Source organism: Orcinus orca, chromosome 6, assembly GCF_937001465.1.
Source record: "Orcinus orca chromosome 6, mOrcOrc1.1, whole genome shotgun sequence".
Lineage (NCBI taxonomy): Eukaryota > Metazoa > Chordata > Mammalia > Artiodactyla > Delphinidae > Orcinus > Orcinus orca.
Window position 1 is genome coordinate 108,679,009 of NC_064564.1, and position 23,864 is coordinate 108,702,872.

A 23,864-nucleotide genomic window follows, 5' to 3' on the forward strand; every position below is an offset into this window, starting at 1 on the left:
GCTTTTGACGAACTGTCAAAAGAGCCTTTACCATGGCTAGTTCTTTTACATTTCACTTTCCTTTAGCTGGGTTTATAGTTTTAAGAGGAGATTGAGAATGAAAATGAATTTTCATTCAACAAGATTGAGGTACATTATTTACTATGATCTTTGCAGAAGTGCATTGTTGAGCATAGAATTGTCACTTACGTTACAGAGCAGGATATAACATAACTGAACCTTTGGTTTGGATGCATGAGGTTGCATAATTAAGCAAAATTACCTATCATTTTAAGTTAGTTGATGTATTAAAGGAGATAGAATGAAACATCCCTGAACTGGCACTCACCAACCTGGCCGTCTTGGTAACTGGACATGTTATAAGGGTCTAGGCTCATCACTTATATAAGAAGGAGACAAACTGTGAGTGCCTACCAAATACCAGGGTGTTCATATGTATATTATTTTATTTAAAGTGGAATAAAAATCTTTGTCTACCTTACAGAATTGTTAGGATGATAAAATGAGATAAAGAATGTGTATATTTTAGTAATCTGTAAAGTACTATTCAGAGATACAAAGTATTCCTTTGCATTTAGTTAGGTATAAATAAATTAGAATATGGAACTAAGAATGTTATATATTTTTGCACTAATATTGTTTCCTAAATTGAATTTCCAGAATCAGTTTTACTTGTTAATTCCTTTAAAATTGGAAGTTAGTTTCACTCTCCAGATAATGAAGAGAGTGATGAAATGGAAAAGAACTGGCCGTCATCAAGACTCTTGACAGCCCTTCAATAGCATTTGGCTCCTGGATATACATATATCTATTCCTTAGTAATTTTTATAATGGCTCCATGAGGTAGATAGTACGCCATTTTCATTTATGGAAACTGAGGCTTGGTGTGACCATGCTTACACTATTATTAAATAGTAGAACCAGCATACTAACTTGGATTTTTTTCTCTTAATGGTGTGCTTTACTGTCACAAATATGACTTCTGTTCTTACTGTCAGTCTGTAAAAGCTGCTCTTGCCTTTTCATGGGTGGCTCTTGTTCTTTTCCATCTTTATTTGCCACTTATCCTATTTCTTTAGCAAATATTTGAGCACCTACTATGTGCCAGTCATTCTTTCACTTGTTAGGGATACAGCAGCTAATGAAACAGGCAAAAATCCCTGCCCTTATGCTTACATGATACTTAAAAACAAATGATTAAAATGTAAAACGTGTCGAATGGTGATAGGTGGTATAGAGAAAAGTAGAAAGAGGGATGGCAGTGCGGGGTATTTGGGGGAGGAAGTTTGTACTTTATTGTCCATGAGAATTGGAATTAGAGTAGGGGACTTCATGTGGTAATTGGTGTAAGTAGGGATTAAAGACAACAAAATTAGTTCTTATGGTCTCAAGACAGAGGTTGTAAATACTGTAGAATTTTGCCAGGAGTATACCAAGTTCTGGGACACGTCTTTATTGTGGAGGCCAGGGAAGGGGTGGTCTTATCCAGAGACCTTGGAGGCCATGGGCTCCCTTTTCACTTCTGCCCATGGAGGCCAGAGAAGAGGAGTGTTAGTATATAACCTTTCCTGTACTGCATAGTGTTTTGATAAATCCCATTCCCACTGAGTGATTCAGTTACTTTCAGGTGCCAAAACAAATAGTAAAGTATCTTATAAAGTGTACTTTCCTGTCACCTCCTCAAAGAAAATAGGTTGAGCTTTGAGCCTGCCAAATCTTCTCAGTTTCATAGTATAAATACCAAAGTATACTATTTTTGAGTCTAGAATACTGTAGAAAGTTCTCAGTGTCTCTGAGATCATAGCTTTAGGGAACTTTCCCAGGCCCTCTGCTATCTTACTATTAGTAACATTTTAAAAGATAGAAAAAAGACTAATTAAACATGAAAATCTTACCCAAAGTACAAGTTCTAAAAAAGATAGAGACTCCTTTATCTGATACTGACTATTTTGGAACAAAGCCCAAACATTTGTAGCATTGGAAAAGCATCATAATCTAATGGAAAGAGCTTAGCTTCTGGAATCATAGATATGTTGGTTCAATTTTTAGCTTTGCTTCTAACCAGTTAAATTACAACCGTTACCTTGAACAAGTTACACTGTCTCTCTAAGCCTCAATTTCCTAATCTGTGAAATAGATATATGAATATTAAGTTTGCTGTTCAGGGACTCAACATCAAATTGTAACACAACATAATAGGTACTGTAAAAAATGTAAATTGCTATGGGAACGAAACAAGGCAGGCAGTGCGTTTGACTCTGGGGAAAGAATGGGCAGGCCACTTGGAAAAGGAGGGTTATTAGATCATGAACGATTATTTCTAGTTGTCAGAGTACAGAAGCAAGGGAACCACTTTAGGAGGAGGATCCTAGGAGGGCAGATACCTCAAGGTATTAACATATATATCCTTAGCAAAGATATTACCTCCTCTAGTATATTTTTTAACTCTTCCAACATGTTTCCATAGTTTTCTTTACCCTAAATCAGTACCTATTAACCTGTTCAATTTGCCTCTGTTCTCTACTAAATTATAAACTCCTTTTGGGCAAGAATCTATTTTTTCTTGTTTAGCATATTCTATTCTTTATAAACTAGACATTTGGTAAGTATTCATTGCATAGATGAAGCAGAACTACATTTTAAAAAAAGTTTTCAAAAGTACATTTGAAGCATCTCTAAATGCTATGCTACGCATTTAGATTTAGTCCTATGAAACGTAAAGCCTTTAAGCAAGGAAGTTAGTTTAAATAGAAAGTGGGGAGTCCAGGGTTTGAACTTTAGTTATGCCTGATTAAATGACCCTACACCTCTTGGGGTTGCCATTTCCTTATCTGTTCAACAGTATTGATAATTTCTAGGTTTTCTTGCAACTGTGGTATTCAGGGATTGTGTAATTCTTTTTTTTTTTTTTTTTTTTTTACGGTATGCGGGCCTCTCACTGTTGTGGCCTCTCCCGTTGCGGAGCACAGGCTCCGGACGCGCAGGCTCAGCGGCCATGGCTCACGGGCCCAGCCGCTCCGTGGCATGTGGGATATTCCTGGACCGGGGCACGAACCCGTGTCCCCTGTGTCGGCAGGCGGACTCTCAACCACTGCCCCACCAGGGAAGCCCGGGATTGTGTAATTCTTGCTGCCATGTGTTTATGTAGATGTTAGCCTTTGAGGAAAAAATAGTGCTTGGCATATGGTGTATGCTCAATAAACGTATATTCAATTAAAAATCCAAAGCATAGATCAGGACTTCTTAATTGGAGAGACTAAACAGATTCTCAGAACCTTTACCTCTTTGAGGTACAAGATGAGTATACAGTGAGAACAACTTTTTTTTTTAGAGCAACTTTTGTTTATTGGTTAAAGCTCTCTGAGTATAATGTTGTATCGTCTGTTCTGTTGTTGTTTTGGCAACCAAATGGGAACATTGCCACAAAATATGCAGAACCAGGTTTTTCTTTTTTTTTTTTAGGAATTTGTAAAAAATTTTATTTATTTATTTATTTATTTGGCTGCATTGGGTCTTCCTTGTGGTGGGTTCTTCGTTGTGGCATGCAGGATCTTTCATTGCAGCACGTGGGCTCTAGAGTGCATGGGCTCAGTAGTTGCAGCATGCTGGCTTATTTGCCCTGAGGCGTGTGGGATCTTAGTTCCCTGATCAGGGCTCAAACCCTCGGCCCCCTCGTTGGAAGGTGGATTCTTGACCACCAGACCACCAGGGAAGTCCCCAGAACCACATTTTTAAATGGTAGATGAGTTCGAGTTTTATTCCATGAGTCAATAAATAATTGAATAGCTTTTCATAATTGACACATTTTTAACTTCTTGCTGGAAATTTTTGGCATGAAACTCTTTTATTGGCAATGTTCATATTGAGCTGAGTTCTAAGAAACTGTGGGATAGGAATATTGAGTTTTTAATAGACTTCTGATTTCTTGCTATGTAAGGTATTTCCCTGCTCTAGAATTTATGCTTGCCTTGCCTTGAATTTATTTTTGGGGGGGTTAATATGAAATTTTGTTTCTTAAAACATGTTGTTAGTATAAGTATCAGCAATGTTAGGAAAACCTTAGTTATTGTCCTAAGCGCTTTCAATTTCATTTGTTTATATAGCTTTACAAATTAAAGGATAGAAAACAAGTTCAGTACTTCATAATTTTTCTCTAAAAAGAATAGAGTTACAACATATGCCAAAGAAATCAGTGTAGGTAGGCAGAGTTATTCTCAAGGGAATATGTTTTATTTATTTATTTATATATTTGAAATCTGAAGTACCTTGGCCCTCAATTTCATCAAATTCCCTTATATCTGGAATAAAAAGCCTAAACTGTAAGTAGTGAAAGTCTTTGGGAAAGATTTTGGAAGTTTTTTTTCCCCCCCTAAGTTTTTCCATATGTATTTTGTAAAAATTAGAACATAATTGAATATCTGGCAGACATTCTATATGAGTATCTTTATGGTTTTTGTTTTTCAGGCATTTTTAAAATATTTAATCATTCATGAGTTGAGCTTCATTCTTGAGTCATGGATGACAAGGCTTCTGTTGGAAAAATCAGTGTCTCCTCAGACTCTGTGTCTACTCTTAATAGTGAAGATTTTGTCTTGGTTTCCAGGCAAGGAGATGAGACACCATCTACAAATAATGGAAGTGATGACGAGAAAACAGGACTCAAGGTAAAACTACATAACCTACATTTCTTTTGCTTAGCCTTGCTAAAGCAAAACTTGGCCTTAATAGGAAGGTATATGGAGTGAAAGTGAGGACATGGAAATAATATCCTTTCTTTTTTTAATGCTAAAGCTTTTTATTTATAATTAGTGATAGTGAAAAATTTATATCTGATTAAGGATTTTCAATTTGATTAGCTTCTGAATCTTCTGATATCCCTAACTGTAAAAACTAGTGATCATAGTATAAACATTTGTTATTTTAGTATTGTTTCATGTTCCCATTGAGTTAGAGGTGATTGTTTCTTTTGGTCCTGGTGTATGTAGTGTAAAGGCAGTGGCAGGTCTGCAGTGCTATTTATAAAAATAAGTTTTAGAATTAGTAAAACAGAACTTAAAATTCCTGGCTTTTGGCCATTTCTGTTCATATTTTCTCTGCCAAATAAATCACTATTAACTTCTTTTCCCATACTCTGTTACTGTTTTGCTCTTTATGGATATAAGTAAGAACAGATTACCTGTTAATGTCACTTAAAATGTAAGTAGCTTTAAAAATATTTTGATTCTTGTTTATGTCTATTTATTCAACAAGTGTTTATTGAGTATTGACTTTGTGCCAAGTACTGTTATAAATACTTGGGATACAGTAGCAAATAAGGCAAGCAAAGCCCCCTGCCCTCCTAGAGCTTTTAATCAAATGGGGAAACAGACTCTAAGCAAATAGGAAAATGAATATGTTAAGTAAATTTAGGTGTTTTGAAGAAAATCAAAGCAGAATACATGAATAAAGAGTGAATGGGAGGTACTGTTTTAGAGAATGTCTTGAAATGACATTTGAGCAGAGATCTGAGTGAAATGAGGAAGAACTTGTTCATGGAGAAATGTGAAAAAGCACTTTCCATGGGGAACAGAAAATAAAAAGACCCTGAGGAAGACCACCCTTTTTAGGACAGAGATTAGAGCAGAGTAAATAAAGTAAATAAAAAGTGCTAAAGAATGAGATCACTGGCTGAGAGAGACAGCATGGATGGTGTGAGCTTTGTGGACCCATTCCCCAGAAAAATTGGTGACAATTACTATTTTTTTTAATTAAAGTCTATGGAAATGTTCTAAAGGACATAGAGCAATTGAAGAAACATTTATTCAGAGAAATTTACTAAAATTTGGTTAAGAATCTGTGGTATTTGAACCAAGACTTGTTTTTTCCTTCCCATCTCCCAGCTGAGCAAAATGGTAACTCCACTCCAGATTGGTACAGTCAAGAAAATAGGGTTTCCTCTCCTCACAGCTCCCACTTGGAGGGCTGTCTTCCAGTGAAGAGCAGGATGAGAGCATTCCTCATCCTGCCTCCGTCACCTTTTGCTGGCCAAGTGTGAATGAGTGGTAGGGGCTGCCTTTTTTTTGCCCAGACCTTACTTCTGGGATGAAGGCTCTACGTAGGGCACAGTGTTGCTGAGAATACTGAGAGCCCAATTGCCCTTACCCTTACCCTGGCTCTGGCATGTAAGGTAGTGGTTCCACACTAATAGAGGGAAGTCAAAAATACCAGAGATTACTATGCAACCTCCCACACCTACCAAATACTCATTTTCTGAAGATGTGTTGCTCAGAGAGAAGTACGTCATTGTCTACACTCCCAACTTCATAACTATAGCTCAGAGATTTTGCCTGCAGTGAGAAGTGGGACATAAAACAGCTCCTTATCTCTTCCCATAGGAACCGACTTTATTTACAACAGAGGGCTTCCCTGGTGGCTCAGTGGTTAAGAACCCGCCTGCCAATGCAGCGGACATGGCTTCTAGCCCTGGTCCGCGTAGATCCCACATGCTGCAGAACAACTAAGCCCGTGCGGCACAACTACTGAGCCTGTGCTCTAGAGTCCACGAGCCACAACTACTGAGCCCACATGCCACAACTACTGAAGCCCACACACCTGGAGCCTGTGCTCCACAACAAGAGAAGCCATCGCAATGAGAAGCCCGCGCACTGCAACGAAGAGTGGCCCCCGCTCGCTGCAACTAGAGAAAACCCGCGCATAGCAACAACAACAAAAAACCCCAATGCAGCCAAAATAAATAAATAAATAAATAATTTTAAAAAATCATACTTACAACAGAGTGTAGAGAAGTTCAAGCCTAAGGGTACCCTCAAAAACAGTGGAGGTTGTGGTGAAAGGTAATTGGGAAGAGATTGTTAGATTGGTTGGACATATGGTTTAACTGTAGGCTTGCAGGGAGAAGACTGCCTGTGGTAGGGACAGAGCTCAAACATTGACCTCTGGAGCTCTCCTGTCAAAGTATCCTAATTTTTTTTTTTTTTTTTTTTTGCGGTACGCGGGCCTCTCACTGTTGTGGGCCTCTCCCGTTGCGGAGCACAGGCTCCGGATGCGCAGGCTCAGCGGCCATGGCTCACGGGCCTAGCCGCTCCGCGGCATGTGGGTTCTTCCCGGATCGGGGCACCAATCCGTGTCCCCTGCTTCGGCAGGCGGACTCTCCACCACTGCGCCACCAGGGAAGCCCAAAGTATCCTAATTTTATTGTTTTTTTCTGTGGAGCAGTTTATTACCTTAGTGGATTGTTGAAAACTGTTGAGCAAATCAGCCACAATTAGTGGAGTTTAATATCCACATGTAGTCATAGAGACAGAGCATCCTGCGAAAACTACTATCCCAGGATGACTGAAGGCAAATCCAAATTACCCCAGAGGAGCAACATCAAAGGTTTAACACCATGTGAATTAGGGGAATAGAATTTACTAAAATAAGTCAGCTAGTCACTAAACAAACAAGCAAGCATAAAAAATAAGTCCTAGGGTGTGGAGACCAGTACCGAGAAGTGGAACAACGTATTACCTAAAATATCTAGTTTCCAACACAAAATGTGAGACATGCAAAGAAACAAGAAAATATTACCTATACATCATTTTTAAAAACGCAGCACATACTGCTTGTGAGAGTCAAATATTGGACTTAATATGCAAACTTTGAAAGTAGCCATTATTAATATGTTCAATGAACTAAAAGAAATCATGCTTAAAGAAATAAAGGAAAGTATGATGACTGTAAAATCAAATAGAAAATATCATTAAGGAGATAGAAATTACAAAAGAACCAAATGGAAATTCCGAAGTGGAAGAGCACAATAACTGAAATGAGGAATTCACTGGAGAGGCTCAACAGTAAATTTCAATGGGCAAAAGAAAGAATTAATGGAAAGAAATGTCATCAAAATGGCAGTACAGGAGTCTTCCACCATCCCACTCTCAAAGAACACCAATTTAGACACTAATGGATGAGAGTGCCTTCATGGAAGTCCAGGAGCCCAACAGAGAAGTTCCAGCACATTATTGGGGCAAAAACATCCAAGATTGGACCCATTGAAGACGATGAAAGGAACAGTTTCATTTTATGTGTGTCACCCCACCCCCAAGGTGGCATAGCTCAGTGCCAGCAGGTATTTAGCTCATGATTTCTTCCATGGGGGAAAGTGAGAGTGTGTGATTGAGCACCTGACTTTCCCAGCTTTGTGGTACACTGCCAGAAAGGCCCATTTCTTTCTCACTCCGTCCAGAATACTGAGTCGTAAACTGGATAACCTGGGGGTCGACAGTTGTGCTGGAAGAAGAGCAGCCAAGATTGGGAATGGAACATCTCAAAGGGGCGTGGATCCTATTAACTGCTCTGGGGACTCCCTCAGGAAGCCCACCCATGAGCCACTGGGGACACCTCCCCTGCCAATCCCTCAGCTGGCCCATGGCCACCTCTGAGCTCCACACTCCTCACCCAAACGTGTCCCTACCCTGTGGCTGCCTCCCTGTGCACAACCCTGAGGGCAAGAATGGTATGTGTGAGTCTTTGCAAATGGCTAGTGAGCACATGCAAAAAGTCAACCTGATTCTGTGGGATCGGAAGAAACCACACACTTGAGCACTCATCATCATCTCAGGGAAAACAAATGTGATAGAGAGCATCAAAACACTGGATCAAGCAGAAGAAAGTATTGTGAAGTACAAGACACGTTATTTGAAATTATCTAGTCTGAGAACAGAGGGAAAATGAAAAGGAGTGAAGAAAGCTGGCCCATGGCCAGCAGGCCCAGTTTATAGTGTGAACTATGGCATACCACTAAAATGATCAGTCTATGCAATATTGGAGTCCCAGAAGGACAGGAGAGGGAGAAAGGGGCAGAAAGCTTATTTAGAAACATAATGATTGAAAACTTCCCCAATTTTAAAAAAATTATTTATTTATTTTGGCTGTGTTGGGTCTTCGTTGCTGCGTGTGGGCTTTCTCTAGTTGCAGCAAGCGGGGGCTACTCTTCATTGCGGTGCGCGGGCTTCTCATTGCAGTGGCTTCTCTTGCTGCAGAGCACGGGCTCTAGGTGCGTGGGCTTCAGTAGTTGCAGTATGTGGGCTCAGTAGTTGTGGCTCATGGGCTCTAGAGCACAGGCTCAGTAGTTGTGGCGCACGGGCTTAGTTGCTCGGCGGCATGCGCGATCTTCCCGGACCAGGGATTGAACCCGTGTTCCCTGCACTGGCAGGGGAATCTCAACCACTGCGCCACCAGGGAAGCCGCCAAACTTCCCAAGTTTGGGGAAAGATTTGGATATCTGAGATCATGAAGTTTATAGGTGCCCCCAGAATTTCAACCCGAAGTGATCCTCTCCAAAATATATTACAATAAAGTTTAAAAATCAAAGACAGTTTTTAAACGAGCAAGAGGAAAAAAAAACTATCTCACATTTCAAAGGAACCCCCCATAAGGCTTTTAGCAGATTTCTCAGCAGAAACCTTGCAGGCCGTAAGAGAATGGGATGATATATTCAAAGTGCTAAAAGAAAAAAACTGCCCACCAAGAATACATTAGTTGGCAAAGTTGTCCATCAGAAATGAAGGGGAGGGAATCCTCTGGGGCTTCAGTGGTTAGGACTCGTGCTTTCACTGCCAGGGGTGTGGGTTCAATCCCTGGTCAGGGAACTTAGGTCCTGCAAGCCGTGCAGCATGGCCAAAACAAAAAAAAAGAAATGAAGGAGAGAGAAAGATTACAGCTTTCCCCATCAATCTGAAAGTAGAATGTTCCTATGAAACTTCGTAAGCTGAAATGGCATATAGTGAAGAGTATCCCCTGCTTTCTGAAAGTTGGTGTTACACCCCTTCGCTTTTACAAACAACCTACATTAGTACAGTAATTGCTTTTTTTCATAAAAGCAAAAATCCTCTTCAGGTTTCTTTCAGTTAGCGAAAACAAGTACTAATGTAGGGCTTTCTAAAAGCAAAGTGGCATATTGCAAACTTTCGGAAAGTGAGGGATACCTGTACTTCCCAAATCAATGCTGAGGGAGTTGATCATCACTAGACCTTAAGAAAAGTGGTTAAAGGAGTTCTTCAATCTGAAATGAAAGGACACTAATTAGTAACATGAAAACATATGAAAATATAAAACACACTGGAAAAGATAAGTGTATAGTCTGATACTGTAATATGGTGGTGTGTTGATCAAGAAACTCTAGTATAAAAGTTAAAGGACAAAGGTATTAAAAAATAACTATAGCTACAATGAATACATAATATAGAAAGTTAAATTGTGACATCAGAAGCAAAGTGTTTGGGGAAGTAAAAGGTAGAGTTTTGTATGCGATTGAAGTTAGGTTGTTACTGTTAATATACTGTTATATCTTGTAAAATGTTTTATGTAAACCTCATGGTAACCACAAAGTAATAAGCTACAATAGATCATAAAAGATAAGGGATCAAAGTGTACCACTACAGAAAATCATCAGTTCACAAGGGAAGATAGCAGGAGAGGAAGAAAGGAACAAGGGAACTCCAAAACAACCAGAAAACAATAATTTTTTAATTAATTAATTAATTTTTGGATGCGTTGGGTGTTTGTTGCTGCGCGCGGGCTTTATCTAGTTGTGGCGAGCGGGAACTACTGTTTGTTGTGGTGTGCCGGCTTCTCATTGCGTTGGCTTCTCTTTTTGTGGAGCATGGACTCCAGGCGTGCAGGCTTCAGTAGTTGTGGCGCACGGGCTTAGTTGTTCCGCGGCATGTGGGATCTTCCCGGACCAGGGCTCGAACCCAAGTCCCCTGCACTGGCAGGCAGATTCTTAACCACTGCGCCACCAGGGAAGTCCCCAGGAAACAATTAATTACATAATATTAATAAGTTCTTATTTATCAGTAATTATTTTAAATGCAAATGAATTAAGTTGTCCAATCAAATGACAAGTGTCAGAATGTATTAAAAAAACAAGACCGCACTATATGCTGCATATAAGAGACTCATGTCAAGACTTCCCTGGTGGCACAGTGGTTAAGAATCCACCTGCCAATGCAGGGGACACAGGTTCGAGAACTGGTCTGGGAAGATCCCACATGCCGTGGAGCGACTAAGCTCCTGCGCCACAACTACTGAGCCTGCGCTCTAGAGCCCACACACCACAACGAAGAGTAGCCCCTGCTCGCTGCAACTAGAGAAAGTGCACGCACAGCCACGAAAACCCAACACAGCCAAAACTAAATAAATAAATTTTTAAAAAAGAGAGACTCATTTCAGCTTTAAGGACACACCTAGACTTACCCATGTGTCATATGTGAAGAGATGAAAAGCTATTCCATGCAAATGGGAACTAAAAGAGCAGCCGTTTCAAAACAAGTATATGTTAGGTCACAAATCAAATCTTAGCAAATTTAAGAAGACTGACATCATACCAGATTCTTTTCTGACTACAGTGGTATAAAACTAGAAATAAAACAATGGGGAAAACTTGAAAATCTACAAATATGTGGAAGTTAAACAACCTACTCCTGACCAACCATTGGGTCAAAGAAGAAATCAAAAGGGAAATCAGAAAACATCTTGAAAGAAACAAATATGGAAACACAACATATTCCACATTCCACGATTTATATGTGGAATCTAAAAAAGCCAAACTCATGGAAACTGAGTAAAATGGTGGTTGCCCAGAGGTGGGCAGTGGTGGTGGAAGAAATGAGGAAATGTTGGTCGAACAGTATAGACTTCCAGTTAGGCAGTGGATATGTTTTGGGGATCTAAGGTACAGCACTGGGACTATAGCTAACAATACTACATTATATAATTAATCGAAAGTTCCTAAGAGATTAATCTTTAAAAATGGTAATTATGTGAGTTGATGGTTGTTGTATTAACTAACCTTATTGTGGGAATCATTTTCCAATATATATGTGTATCAAATCATCATGTTGTATACCTTAATCTTATACAATATTTTATTTCAAGTAAGTCTCAATAAAGTTGGAATATATATATGTATGGTATACCAAAACTTACACAATATAGCTAAAATAATGCTTATAGGGAAATTTCTACTTGTAAATTCCTATATTATGAGAGAAGGAAGATCTCAAATTAATAACCTAATTTTTCACCTTAAGACATTGGAAAAACAAGGGCAAACTAAACTTAAAACAAGCAGAAGTAAGGAAATAAAAGGTTAGGGTGAAAATTAATGAAACAGAAGAGAAAACCAATAGAGAAATCAATAAAACCAAAAGCTGGTTCTTTGAAAAGATCAACAAAATCGACAACATTTTAGATTGACCAACAGAAAAAGAGGAGACACAAATTACTAGAATCAGAAATGAAACATTGCTACCAAACTTACATAAATAAAAAGGATCATAAAGGAATCTTATGAACAGTAGTATGCCAGTAAATTAGAGAACTTAGATTAAATGGACAAATTTCAAGAAAAACACTAATGAAACTGATAAATAATATGAATAGACATATAACAAGAGATTGAACTGGCAATAAAAAATATACCTGGATGACTTCACTGCTGAACTCTACCAAATGTGTAAGTAAGAATACCAGTACTTAACACACTCCCAAAAAAATAGAGAATATTTCCCAATTCATTTTATGAGGATGATATTACCCTGATGCCAGAATTAGACAAAGATTTCATAAGACTACACGTCAGTATCTCTTATAAATATGGAGACAAAATCCTCAACAAACACCAGCAGACTTAATTCGTCAACATATGAAAAGGATTACATACCATGATCAAGTGGGAATCGAAGGAATCGAAGTTTGGTTTAACATATTAAAATCTATTAACGTAACATACCATATCAGTGGAATTAAAAGCAAAAACATAATCATTTCAGTAGACACAGTAAAAGCATTTGATAACAATTCAACACTTTGTCATGAAAGTAAACAAATGAAACTATGAATAGAATGGCACTTCCTCAACTAGATAAATAGCAATTGTGAAAAACCCACAGCTAAAATCATTCTCGCTGGTGAAAGAGTAGATTTTTTCCTCCTCCGTTTAGGCTCACTGCATGGATATCTGTTCAACATTGTACTTGAGGTTATTTCCAGAGCAGTTAGGCATGTAAAAATCGAAAACATCCATATTGGGAAGAAGGAAATAAAAATCATCTCTGTTGGCAGTTGTATATGATCTTGTATGTAGAAAGTCCCAAGAAATCCACTAAAAATTATTAAAACTAATAAGTCCAGCAGGATTGCAGGATACAAGATCATCATGCAAATATCAATTTTATTTCTGTATACTTGTAAGTAGCAATCTTAAATGACAGTAGGAAAACAGTTGCATTTATGATAGCATTAAAAAGAATTAAATACTTTGCATTGTTTAAAAAAGTGAAAATCTTATACTCTGAAATCTGCAAAGCATTGTTGAAAGAAATTAAAGACCTAAATAAGTGGAAATTCAACCAGTGTTCATGCATTAGAAGACTTGTTAGGATGGCATTATTCCTCAAATTGGTCTACACATTCAGTGCATTCCTTATCAGAATCCCAGGTAACATCTTTGTAGAGGTTAACAAGCCAATTTTTTTTGTGTGTGTGTGGTACGCCGGCCTCTCACTGTTGTGGCATCTCCCGTTGCGGAGCACAGGCTCCAGACGCACAGGCTCAGCGGCCATGGCTCACGGGCCCAGCCGCTCCGCGGCATGTGGGATCTTCCCGGACCAGGGCACGAACCCATGTCCCCTGCATCAGCAGGCGGACTCTCAACCACTGCGCCACCAGGGAAGCCCAACAAGCCAATTTTAAAATTTGTATGGAATAGCAAGGGACCCTAAATAGCCAATATAATGTTGAAAATAAAGAACACAGTCGAGGACTCACGCTTTGCAATTTCTAAACTTATAGAGCGGTGGTAATCAAGACAGTGAAGTACTGACATAAGGATAGGCATGAAGGTCATTGGAATATGTTTGAGAATTCAGAAATAGAACCATGTTTTTGGGGTCAGCTGATTGAAGCAAGGGTACTAATACCATTCAGTTGAGAACGGATTTTTTTTTCTCTAACAAATTGTGCTGGGACAACTGGATAGTCACATTCAAAAGAATGAAGTTGTACCCTTACTTCACACTATATATAAAAATTAGCTCAAAGTAGATCAAAGACCTCAATGTAAGAGCTAAAAGTATAAAACTCTTAGAAGAAAATAGGGGTAAATTTTCATGACTTCAGGTTTAGCAGTGCATTCTAAGATATACCAAAAATACAAGCAACAAAGGAAAAAGAATTAATTGGACTGTATCAACAATAAAATCTTTTCTACCTCAAAAGATACTATCAAAAAAGTGAAAAGTCAACCCACAGAATGAGAGAAAAATGTTTGCAAACCGTAAGTTACTTATATCTAGGATATATAAGGAGCTAAGCAACCTAAATGTTTATCGACTACCAAATGGATAAATAAAATGTGGTCTAGGGTGGAATATTAGTTGGTCATAGGAATGAAGTACTGATGCATGCTACAACACAGATGAACCCTGAAGAACATTATGTTAAGTGATAAGCAAGTCACAAAAGTCCACTAATTACAGGGTTCCAATAATATGAAATGTCTAGAATAGTCAAATCTTTAGAGGCAGAAAATAAATAAGTGTTTGCTTAGGGTTGGAGATACTGGGGGAAGAGAAAGTTGATACCTAAGGAGGTAGGGTGTTTTCTTTTTGAGGTAATGAAAATATTTTAAGATCGACTTTGGTGGTGGTTGCACATATCTGTTAATATACTCAAAACCATAGAATAGAATGTATACTTTAAATGGGTGAATTGTATTTGGAAATGTCCCAATACAAATACTTCGGAAAGCTGGATGAAATAGAATAAATAGCCTTTCAATTACATAGCTCTATTCACAAGAAAGTGAAGAAAGTCCCCAAGGAACAAAAGCAAAGAGGAACCTGAAAGCCAGACCTATACACATGTGCTGACTTTGGGCAAGATTGACAGCAAGAAGAGCAGGCTGTTTTAGTCCTGAAAGGGAGAGATAATGTTAGCTTGGACTAGAGGATGAATGGACTGTGATTCAGGATATATTTTCAAGGTAGAGCTGGTTGGTATGAAGGTGGGCGAATTAGATAAGGGATTTGAGGCAGAGAGAAGTAAAGTTGCTTCCTAGATTTTGGCCTGAACTGTTAGGTATATGGTTTTGCCATTTAATGAAATGGGCAAAAGATAGGAAGACCAGAATTGGGGTGGGGGACAGGGGAATCAAAGTCCTGTTTAGGACATATTAAATTTGAGGTGACTATTAGATGTCATTTTTAGATGTCAGGTAGTTAGTTGCATGTATGTGACTGATGTTCAGGAGAGATTGTGGCTGACATCAACAGTATATAGATGGTATTCAAAGCTATGGGATTAGATGAAGCAACAAGGGAAAAGCAACAAATAACATAGAAGGGAATCCCCATAAGGTTACCAGCTGATTTTTCAGCAGAAACAGACAACTGTTTCAAGGGTTTTTTGCTAACAGAGGAGCTGAAAAATAGAGAGGTACCTGAAGGGTGATATGGATTCCAGTGAGGGATTTTATGATATTTATATACTGATAAGAATTATTCAGTAAAGGGGGACATTGCTACTACAAAATGAGAGCAAAATCTTTGATTCAATTAGGGAAAAGGGTTTCGTGTGTATAAGTGGAAGGGTTAGCCTAGGAACAGCTTCTGAAATAGGAAGATAGCATAAGTGAGTACAGATGCAAATAGATCAGTCTTCTCTCCTTTTGGATTTGTTCCTGTCGAAAATTTTCTTGTTAATTTTTGAAGTACTGTTAGACTTATTCTTCCTGTTTCTAATTTGATGAACCATTCTCGGTAAATGGGAAGGACCCTCAGGGCTTCTCCAGAGAACTTTTTGCTCACTCTTTTTTTTTTTTTTTTTTTTGCGGTACGCGGGCCTCTCCCTGTTGTGGCCTCTCCCATTGCGGAGCACAGGCTCCAGACGCGCAGGCTCAGCGGCCATGGCTCACTGGCCCAACCGCTCCGCGGCATGTGGGATCCTCCCGGACCGGGGCACGAACCCGTGTCCCCTGCATCGGCAGGCGGACTCTCAACGACTGCACCACCAGGGAAGCCCTTAAGTGTTTTTGTTTGTTTGTTTGTTTATTTGTTTTTGCGGTACGAGGGTCTCTCACTGTTGTGGCCTCTCCAGTTGCGGAGCACAGACTCTGGACGCGCAGGCTCAGCGGCCATGGCTCACGGGCCCAGCCGCTACGCGGCATGTGGGATCTTCCCGGACAGCGGCACGAACCCATGTCCCCTGCATCGGCAGGCGGACTGTCAACCACTGTGCCACCAGGGAAGCCCACTCTCATTTATCTTGTTCACCAAAAGGAGATAATTCTGTTTCGGGGTTTTTTAAAAAATTAATTAATTAGTTTCTGGCCGCGTTGGGTCTTCATTGCTGTGCCCAGGCTTTCTCTAGTTGCGGCGAACAGGGGCTACTCTTCGTTGCAGTGTGCAGGCTTCTCATTGCAGTGGCTTCTCTTGTTGTGGAGCATGGGCTCTAGGCACGTGGGCTTCAGTAGTTGCTGGCACGTGGGCTCAATAGTTGTGGCTCGCAGGCTCTAGAGCACAGGCTAGAGCGTGTCCCCTGCATTGGCAGGTGGATTCTCAACCACTGCGCCACCAGGGAAGCCCCAATAATTCTGTTTTATAGAATAGGAAATTGAGCAACATGTTTTCCAAATTTAAAATGTTTTCTCTATGTATTTTCATGTAATTTCAGTACATCTACACAGCATATTGGTTTATTGGCTACAGAACTAGTAAGTGAAGATTAAAAATTACTGTTAAATCTGTGAGATCTGTCATGAGAAGAAGGTATGATAGGATATCTACAGATGTGTTGCCAGTGATGCCCACACTTCTTTATGAAACTGTTTTTTCAACCCCTGGTAGATTTTAAAATTGCAGTGGAGTTAGAGGATACATTTGAAAGGTCTGTCACTGTTCCACCTCTGAAGTTCTAATTGAGTGTTTTTTTGAATATCCAGTTGACAGCTAGTAATCTACCAACTTCTTTTAGGTACTGAGGATAAGAACTCCATTTTGGGAAATATGATGACTTAGAAAACCTAAAAATGTCTCGATACAAAATACTTAGGAAAGCTGGATGAAATATAACAAATACCCTTTTTATTTTATTTTATTATTTATTTATTTATTTATTTATTTTGCGGTACGTGGGCCTCTTACTGTTGTGACCACTCCCGTTGTGGAGCACAGGCTCCAGACGCGCAGGCTCAGCAGCCATGGCTCACGGGCCCAGCCGCTCCGCGGCATGTGGGATCCTCCCGGTTCGGGGCACGAACCCGTGTCCCCTGCATCAGCAGGCGGACTCTCAACCACTGCACCACCAGGGAAGCCTAAATACCCTTTTTTTAAAAAATAAATTTATTTATTTACTTATTTATTTTTGGCTGTGTTGGGTCATTGCTGAGTGCTGGCTTTCTCTAGTTGCGGCGAGTGGGGGCTACTCTTCGTTGCGGTGCGTGGGCTTCTCATTGCGGTGGCTTCTCATTGCGGTGGCTTTTCTTTGTTGCAGAGCACAGGCTCTAGGTGCGCGGGCTTCAGTAGTTGTGGCACGAGGGCTGAGTAGTTGTGGCACGAGGGCTCAGTAGTTATGGCTCATGGGCTTAGTTGCTCCACAGCATGTGGGATCTTCCAGGACTAGGGCTCAAACCCGTGTCCCCTGCATTGGCAGGCGGATTCTTAACCACTGCGCCACAACAAATACCCTTTTAATTGAATAGCTGTATTCACAAAAATGTAAAGAAAATCCTCAAGGAACGAAAGCAAAGAGGGAAATGAAAGCCAGAACTATATGTATGAACTGACATTGGGACTCCTCTGGGGGAATTTGCTGTTCTTTATAACCAGTGGACTTGGGTTTTGATAGGTAAATTAGGTAAGAGATAAGGCCTTGGATTTTACAGGGAGAGGTTTTGGAACTGAGATTTCCTTATAAAACACACTTGGGATACATCCTAACTTGAAAGGATATACTTGAAAAAATAATAATAGTAACCTGCCTACAGTCACAGGAAAAAAATAAGGAAGCTTCTCTGTCTTACATTGGACACTGATTGGAGAGGAGTCTTGTTGAGTATTTGTACCCATAGGCTTGCCTTCATGTATGTTTGGGGTTTTAATTTATACTACCTTCTTGTTCCTGGGTTAGGAATACTCTTGGGGCACCTGACAGAATCAGCTGTAAAACTGTCGAGGGACATGCTTGCCACCCAGGCTGCATAGTATTCCCACAGGTAACTCTGATAAGGAATAGTGCACAATGCAAAATTTACAAAGAATGGGGCTTCCCTGATAGCGCAGTGGTTAAGAATCCGCCTGCCAGTGCAGGGGACACGGGTTCGAGCCCTGGTCTGGGAAGATCCCACATGCCGTGGAGCAACTGAGTCCATGCGCCACAGCTACTGAGCCTGTGATCTAGAGCTGGTGAGCCACAACTACTGAGCCCGCACGCCTAGAGCCCGTGCTCCACAACAGGAGAAGCCACCGCAATGAGAAGCCCACGCACCACAACAAAGAGTGGCCCCTGCTCCTCTCAACTAGAGAAAGCCCGTGCGCAGCAACGAAGACCCAACGCAGCCATAAATAAATAAATTAAATAAATTAAAAAAAAAATTAACCTTTAAAAAAAGATTTACAAATGACAATTCACCATGAGCAAGAGTTAGCAAACCCCCAGTAAGATCAAATCTCACCAAAACTTTGGCATCTGAATTATTAGCTGTAACCTTAAGATGGGTATGATTAAAATGACTAAAGATTTAAAGAAAATTTTGGAAACGTTAGAAAATAACATTACAAAAGATTTTAATATACCAAGCAAACTAAAAATAAAACTTCTACAAGTGAAAATTAGACCCAGTGAAATTAAAGGTGCAACAGATATATTACCTACAAAATGAATCTGAGGAAATTACTCAGAAAATAACATTGAAAGATGATAATATATGAAAAAGCAATTAAGAAACATGGAGACTAGGATGCGAAGGACCAACATGTACCTAAATGTTCCTTAAAAATCGAATGAGGGAGGGGGGACCACTGACGGTCCAGTGGTTAGAACTCCGTGCTTCCACTGCAGGGGTCACGGGTTGGATTCCTGGTCGGGGAACTAAGATCCTGCATGCCGCGCAGTGCAACCAAAAAAAAAAGAATAGAATGAGGGAGAAGGAAATTGGTATAATAGCTGAATATCTTCCGAAAGTGATAAAGGATATAAACCCTCAGCTTAAAAAAACAGAATGAGTCCCAACCAGGATGACAGTGAAACTGTAGAACATCACAGCCAAAGAGTAGTTCTTAAAAGGCTGAATGAGAATCAAGATGAATAGGACATAGTTCATGTCCTCAAGATGCTTATAGCTTAGGGTAGATGACACTTGTTAAAAATGTTGTTGCAGTGATTTCTACTAGTCTTTGCTTTGTAACAAACTAACTCAGGTTTGAAAAACTATTATTTCTCATTTTATGGATTGACTGGGTAGTTTTGCTAGTCTTGCTTAGGGTCATACAACTTCATTTAGCTGGTGCGTTGGCTGGGGACTGGGCTTGACTGGGTCTCTCTTTCCATGTGGTTTTCAACTTAGGCTTCTTCACAGCATGGTGGTCTTAGGGCAGACGTGAAAGCTGTAAGACCTCTTTTAAGGCTAAAGCTTATAAGTTACATGATGTCACTTCTACCACATTCTGTTGTAGAAAAGCAAGCCACAATGCCAGCCCACATTCATGGGATTAGAGAAATAGACTATATCTCTTGATGGAGGAACTGTAGAGATTTTGTGGCCATATTTAATTTTCAACATGAGTATAATTAGATCAGTGCTGTGATAAAGGTTAACAAAAGGATGCTATAGAACAGAGCAGGTAGAAACTTATCTCAGCTTGGGGGAGGAGTCAGGGGGAAGGCTTCTCAGAGAGGATAATGCTTCAGTTAAACCCTTTAAAGGAAAGCTTTATGTGATAGTGTAGTTATTAAAAACACAGGTATTTTTCTTTATGAAATGTTTATGACAACTCACATCAAAATCTGAGAATTTTCCATAAGTTCAGAACATGTTGCATTTTCTCTGCTTCACTTCCCTGGTGTAGGAATCTTACACCCTTTAGCTCTTAGCCAAAGATACTCTTTAAATGTTGGTTGGGGTACATTGATGAGATAGTACTGCTGAGGCAGAAAATTCAGTTAGAGGATTTTTTAAGCTTTTTAATCTTCATGGAGTTTTCTTCTTGAAAAATCCAGCTGACATTATTTTGGTTGAGAAAAGTTGCCAGGCTTTATTAAAGTAGTTAGCAGATACAGAAGTCACTCCTTCTCACTTAGTAATGCCTAGACTAATCTTCTGACTCAGTTTCTGAAATTGTATTGGAGTCAGTTGATCTTGTCCTCTAAAATGCAGATCTTTTTTTTTTTTTTTTTGCGGTACACGGGCCTCTCACTGTTGGGGCCTCTCCCGTTGTGGAGCACAGACTCCGGACGCGCAGGCTCAGCGGCCATGGCTCACGGGCCCAGCCGCTCTGCAGCATGTGGGATCCTCCCGGACTGGGGCACGAACCCATGTCCCCTGCATCAGCAGGCGGACTCTCAACCACTGCGCCACCAGGGAAGCCCCAAAAATGCAGATCTTTTATTCAAGCAAAGTTAGTGAACCATGAACACAGAGTTTAATTAAGGGGATCAGACTGGTGGCGGGGGAGACACTTAAGTAAATATGTCATCATGACAAAATGCATCAATTGCTGGAATATAGATATGAGCAGAATTATATGAGAACATAATTGTTGCCTGAAGAAGAAAAGAAAGGTTTTCATAGAGTAGGTAACAATTCGGCAGAGCATTAAAGAGTCATTAAGAATTTCCCAAAGAAGAGAGTCTGTGACATGTGGAAAGATCAAGAGGCTTGAAAGAGCCTGGAGTGGGGACCACTGCATGCAGTAGAATTGAATGTGCTTGCTTTTCTTTTTCTCCCAAGATGTGAATAGCCTTTTTGTCATTTTTTTCTGTAATTATAAAAATAATATATGCTTAATTTAGAAAACTCAGACAATAAGAAAAGTAAGTAAAACCTAGCCATAATCCCATTATTTAGCAAAACATTCATAAGTATTTTGGGTCCTTCTTCAATTGACAGTTTTTTTGGGTTTTTTTGGCTGTGTTGGGTCTTCGTTGGTGCGCACGGGCTTTCTCGAGTTGCGGCGAGCAGGGGCTACTGTTCGTTGTGGTGCGCAGGCTTCTCATTGCGGTGGCTTCTCTTGTTGCGGAGCACGGGCTCTAGGCGCGCAGGCTTCAGTAGTTGCAGCACGTGGATTCAGTAGTTGCAGCACGCAGGCTTCAGTAGTTTGCGGCACATGGGCTCAAGAGTTGCGTCGTGCAGGCTCTAGGGCGTACAGGCTCAGTAGTTGTGGTGCATGGGCTTAGTTGCTCCGTGGCATGTGGGATCTTCCTGGACCAGGGATCGAACCCAGGTCCTCTGCATTGGCAGGCAGATTCTTAACCACTGAGCCACCAGGGAAGTCCCAGTTAACTTTTTTTTTTTTTTTTTTTTTTTTTTGTGGTACGCGGGCCTCTCACTGCTGTGGCCTGTCCCGTCGCGGAGCACAGGCTCCGGACGCGCAGGCTCAGCGGCCATGGCTGACGGGCCCAGCTGCTCCGCGGCACGTGGGATCTTCCCGGACCGGGGCACGAACCCGTGTCCCCTGCATCGGCAGGCGGACTCTCAACCACTGTGCCACCAGGGAAGCCCCCAGTTGACTTTTAAAGATGAATTCACAAGGTTCTGTTCCTTTCCCTTTTTAAATTAATGTTAATAATTCCTAACGGTAATTTTAGTTTGTTTTTCTGGTCCTTCTTTTATATAGTAAGATAAAGAGATGGATTTTCAGAACAACTGTGGTTTATAAATGAGGCACAAAGTGATTTATCAAAGATCACAGAAAGAATCTGTGAGTGCCTTTGAGATTAGTTACTGTGCTTTCCAGTATCCAAATTGGGCTTCTGATTTTTTTGTGCCTTGCTTTTAATTTTTATTTATTTTATTTTTAGCTATATTGGGTCTTTGTTGCTGCGCACGGGCTTTTCTCTGGTTGCGGTGAGTGGGGGCTATTCTTTTTTTTTTTTTTTTTTTGCAGTACGCGGGCCTCTCACTGTTGCGGCCTCTCCCGTTGCAGAGCACAGGCTCTGGACGCGCAGGCTCAGCGTCCGTGGCTCATGGGCCCAGCCGCTCCGCGGCATTTGGGATCTTCCCAGACCAGGGCACGAACCCGTGTCCCCTGCATTGGCAGGCGGACTCTCAACCACTGCGCCACCAGGGAAGCCCTGGGGGCTACTCTTTGTTGCGGTGCGCAGGCTTCTCATTGCAGTGGCTTCTCTTGTTGTGAAGCACGGGGTCTAGGCGTGCGGGTTTCAGTAGTTTGGCACATGGGCTCAGTAGTCGTGGCTCGCGGACTCTAGAGTGCAGGCTCATTAGTTGTGGCACACGGGCTTAGTTGCCCCACGGCATGTGGGATCTTCCAGACCAGGGCTCAAACCCGTGTCCCTTGCATTGGCAGGCGGATTCTTAACCACTGCGCCACCAGGGAAGCCCTGTGCCTTGCTTTCTGATAAGACGAGATTTATATACTTGTTTTGAAATGGTTCAGCTCTTACTCTGAAACTGAGTAAAATTACTTAGTTTGAACCATTTTCATTTGTATTTTCACTGCAGTATGACACAAGTAGTGGGAACTGTAGATCATCAGGAATTTATCTTTAATTTTCTGATTGTGGATTTTTCTAGCACACACTTTCATTTCCTAAGCATGCTTTCTTGAAGACATAAAATCTCTACTGTAAAAGCATCTCAAACTGCCTAAAGTAGCTTTTTATAACTGGTAAATCAAGTAGAGCCTAGTTGGTATTGTTGCAGTGAAGGGAAACAGGAGCTATAAAGTTAGAAGCAGAAAATTAAGACCAGGAAATGACTGGCTATTGCCTTTGGAACATTTTGTCCTTTGATTCCATAAATGCAGTTTTGCTCTCAAGGAAATGGGCTTGTAGCCAATTCTACCATTCAAATTGTTACCTTTATTTGATATTATTTAGAAAGGACAGATGTTATTCCAGTAATGCTTCTTTTGCACATAAAAAGTGGGTGTGTTCTTAGTTTTCTTTGGGCCAAGGAAAGTGGAAGAACTACTTTTTTAAAAGTTATTATTTGTTGTTTTTTTTGGTTTTTTTTTTTTTTTTTTTTTGAGGTATGCAGGCCTCTCACTGTTGTGGTCTCTCCCGTTGCGGAGCACAGGCTCCGGACGCGCAGGCTCAGCAGCCATGGCTCACGCTCTGCGGCATGTGGGATCTTCCCGGACCGGGGCACGAACCCGTGTCCCCTGCATCAGCAGGCAGACTCTCAACCGCTGCGTGGTTAAGCCCATTATTTGGGCTTAATAAAGGGAAGCCCATTATTTGTTTTTTTCGCTTCACCTCCCGTAGGTGGACCAGAGTTTATTTAGAAATAGTTGAAAGTTGGGTAGGGAGATATTAGTTGGATGCTTACTAGTTGGCAGGTGATGTGATGTGAGAAGTGAGACAATCCCTATAAAAATCACGAATCAGTGCCTGCCTATAATGTAAATAATAAGTGTCCAATGATCATATTACTGAATCATTGAACCATGACAGTCTTGTGAGATAGGTATTAACATTCTCATTTTATTTATTTATTTGGCTGCACTGGGTCTTCGTTGCTGAGTGCGGGCTTTCTCTAGTTGCAGCGAGCAGGGCCTACTCTTCATTGCAGTGCGCGGACTTCTCGTTGAGGTCGCTTCTCTTGTTGCGGAGCACGGGTTCTGGGCACGTGAGCTTCAGTAGTC

At 40.6% G+C, this 23,864-nt stretch overlaps 1 protein-coding gene across 3 annotated transcripts in view; it reads left to right on the plus strand.

Annotated features, from left to right (window-relative positions):
* The window catches only part of RABGAP1 (RAB GTPase activating protein 1), a 159,455-nt gene that overhangs the window by 18,899 nt on the left and 116,692 nt on the right, over positions 1 to 23,864 (plus strand). For 2 of the 3 annotated variants that reach the window (XM_012532785.2, XM_033427231.2), the window contains exon 2: positions 4,465 to 4,664. The exons of the other annotated variant lie outside the window; for it this stretch is intronic. In XM_012532785.2, coding sequence (XP_012388239.1) covers positions 4,515 to 4,664 — 150 coding nt within the window. In that variant the 5' untranslated portion in view covers positions 4,465 to 4,514. The remainder of the gene's footprint in view (positions 1 to 4,464; positions 4,665 to 23,864) is intronic. 3 annotated transcript variants of the gene reach the window in all.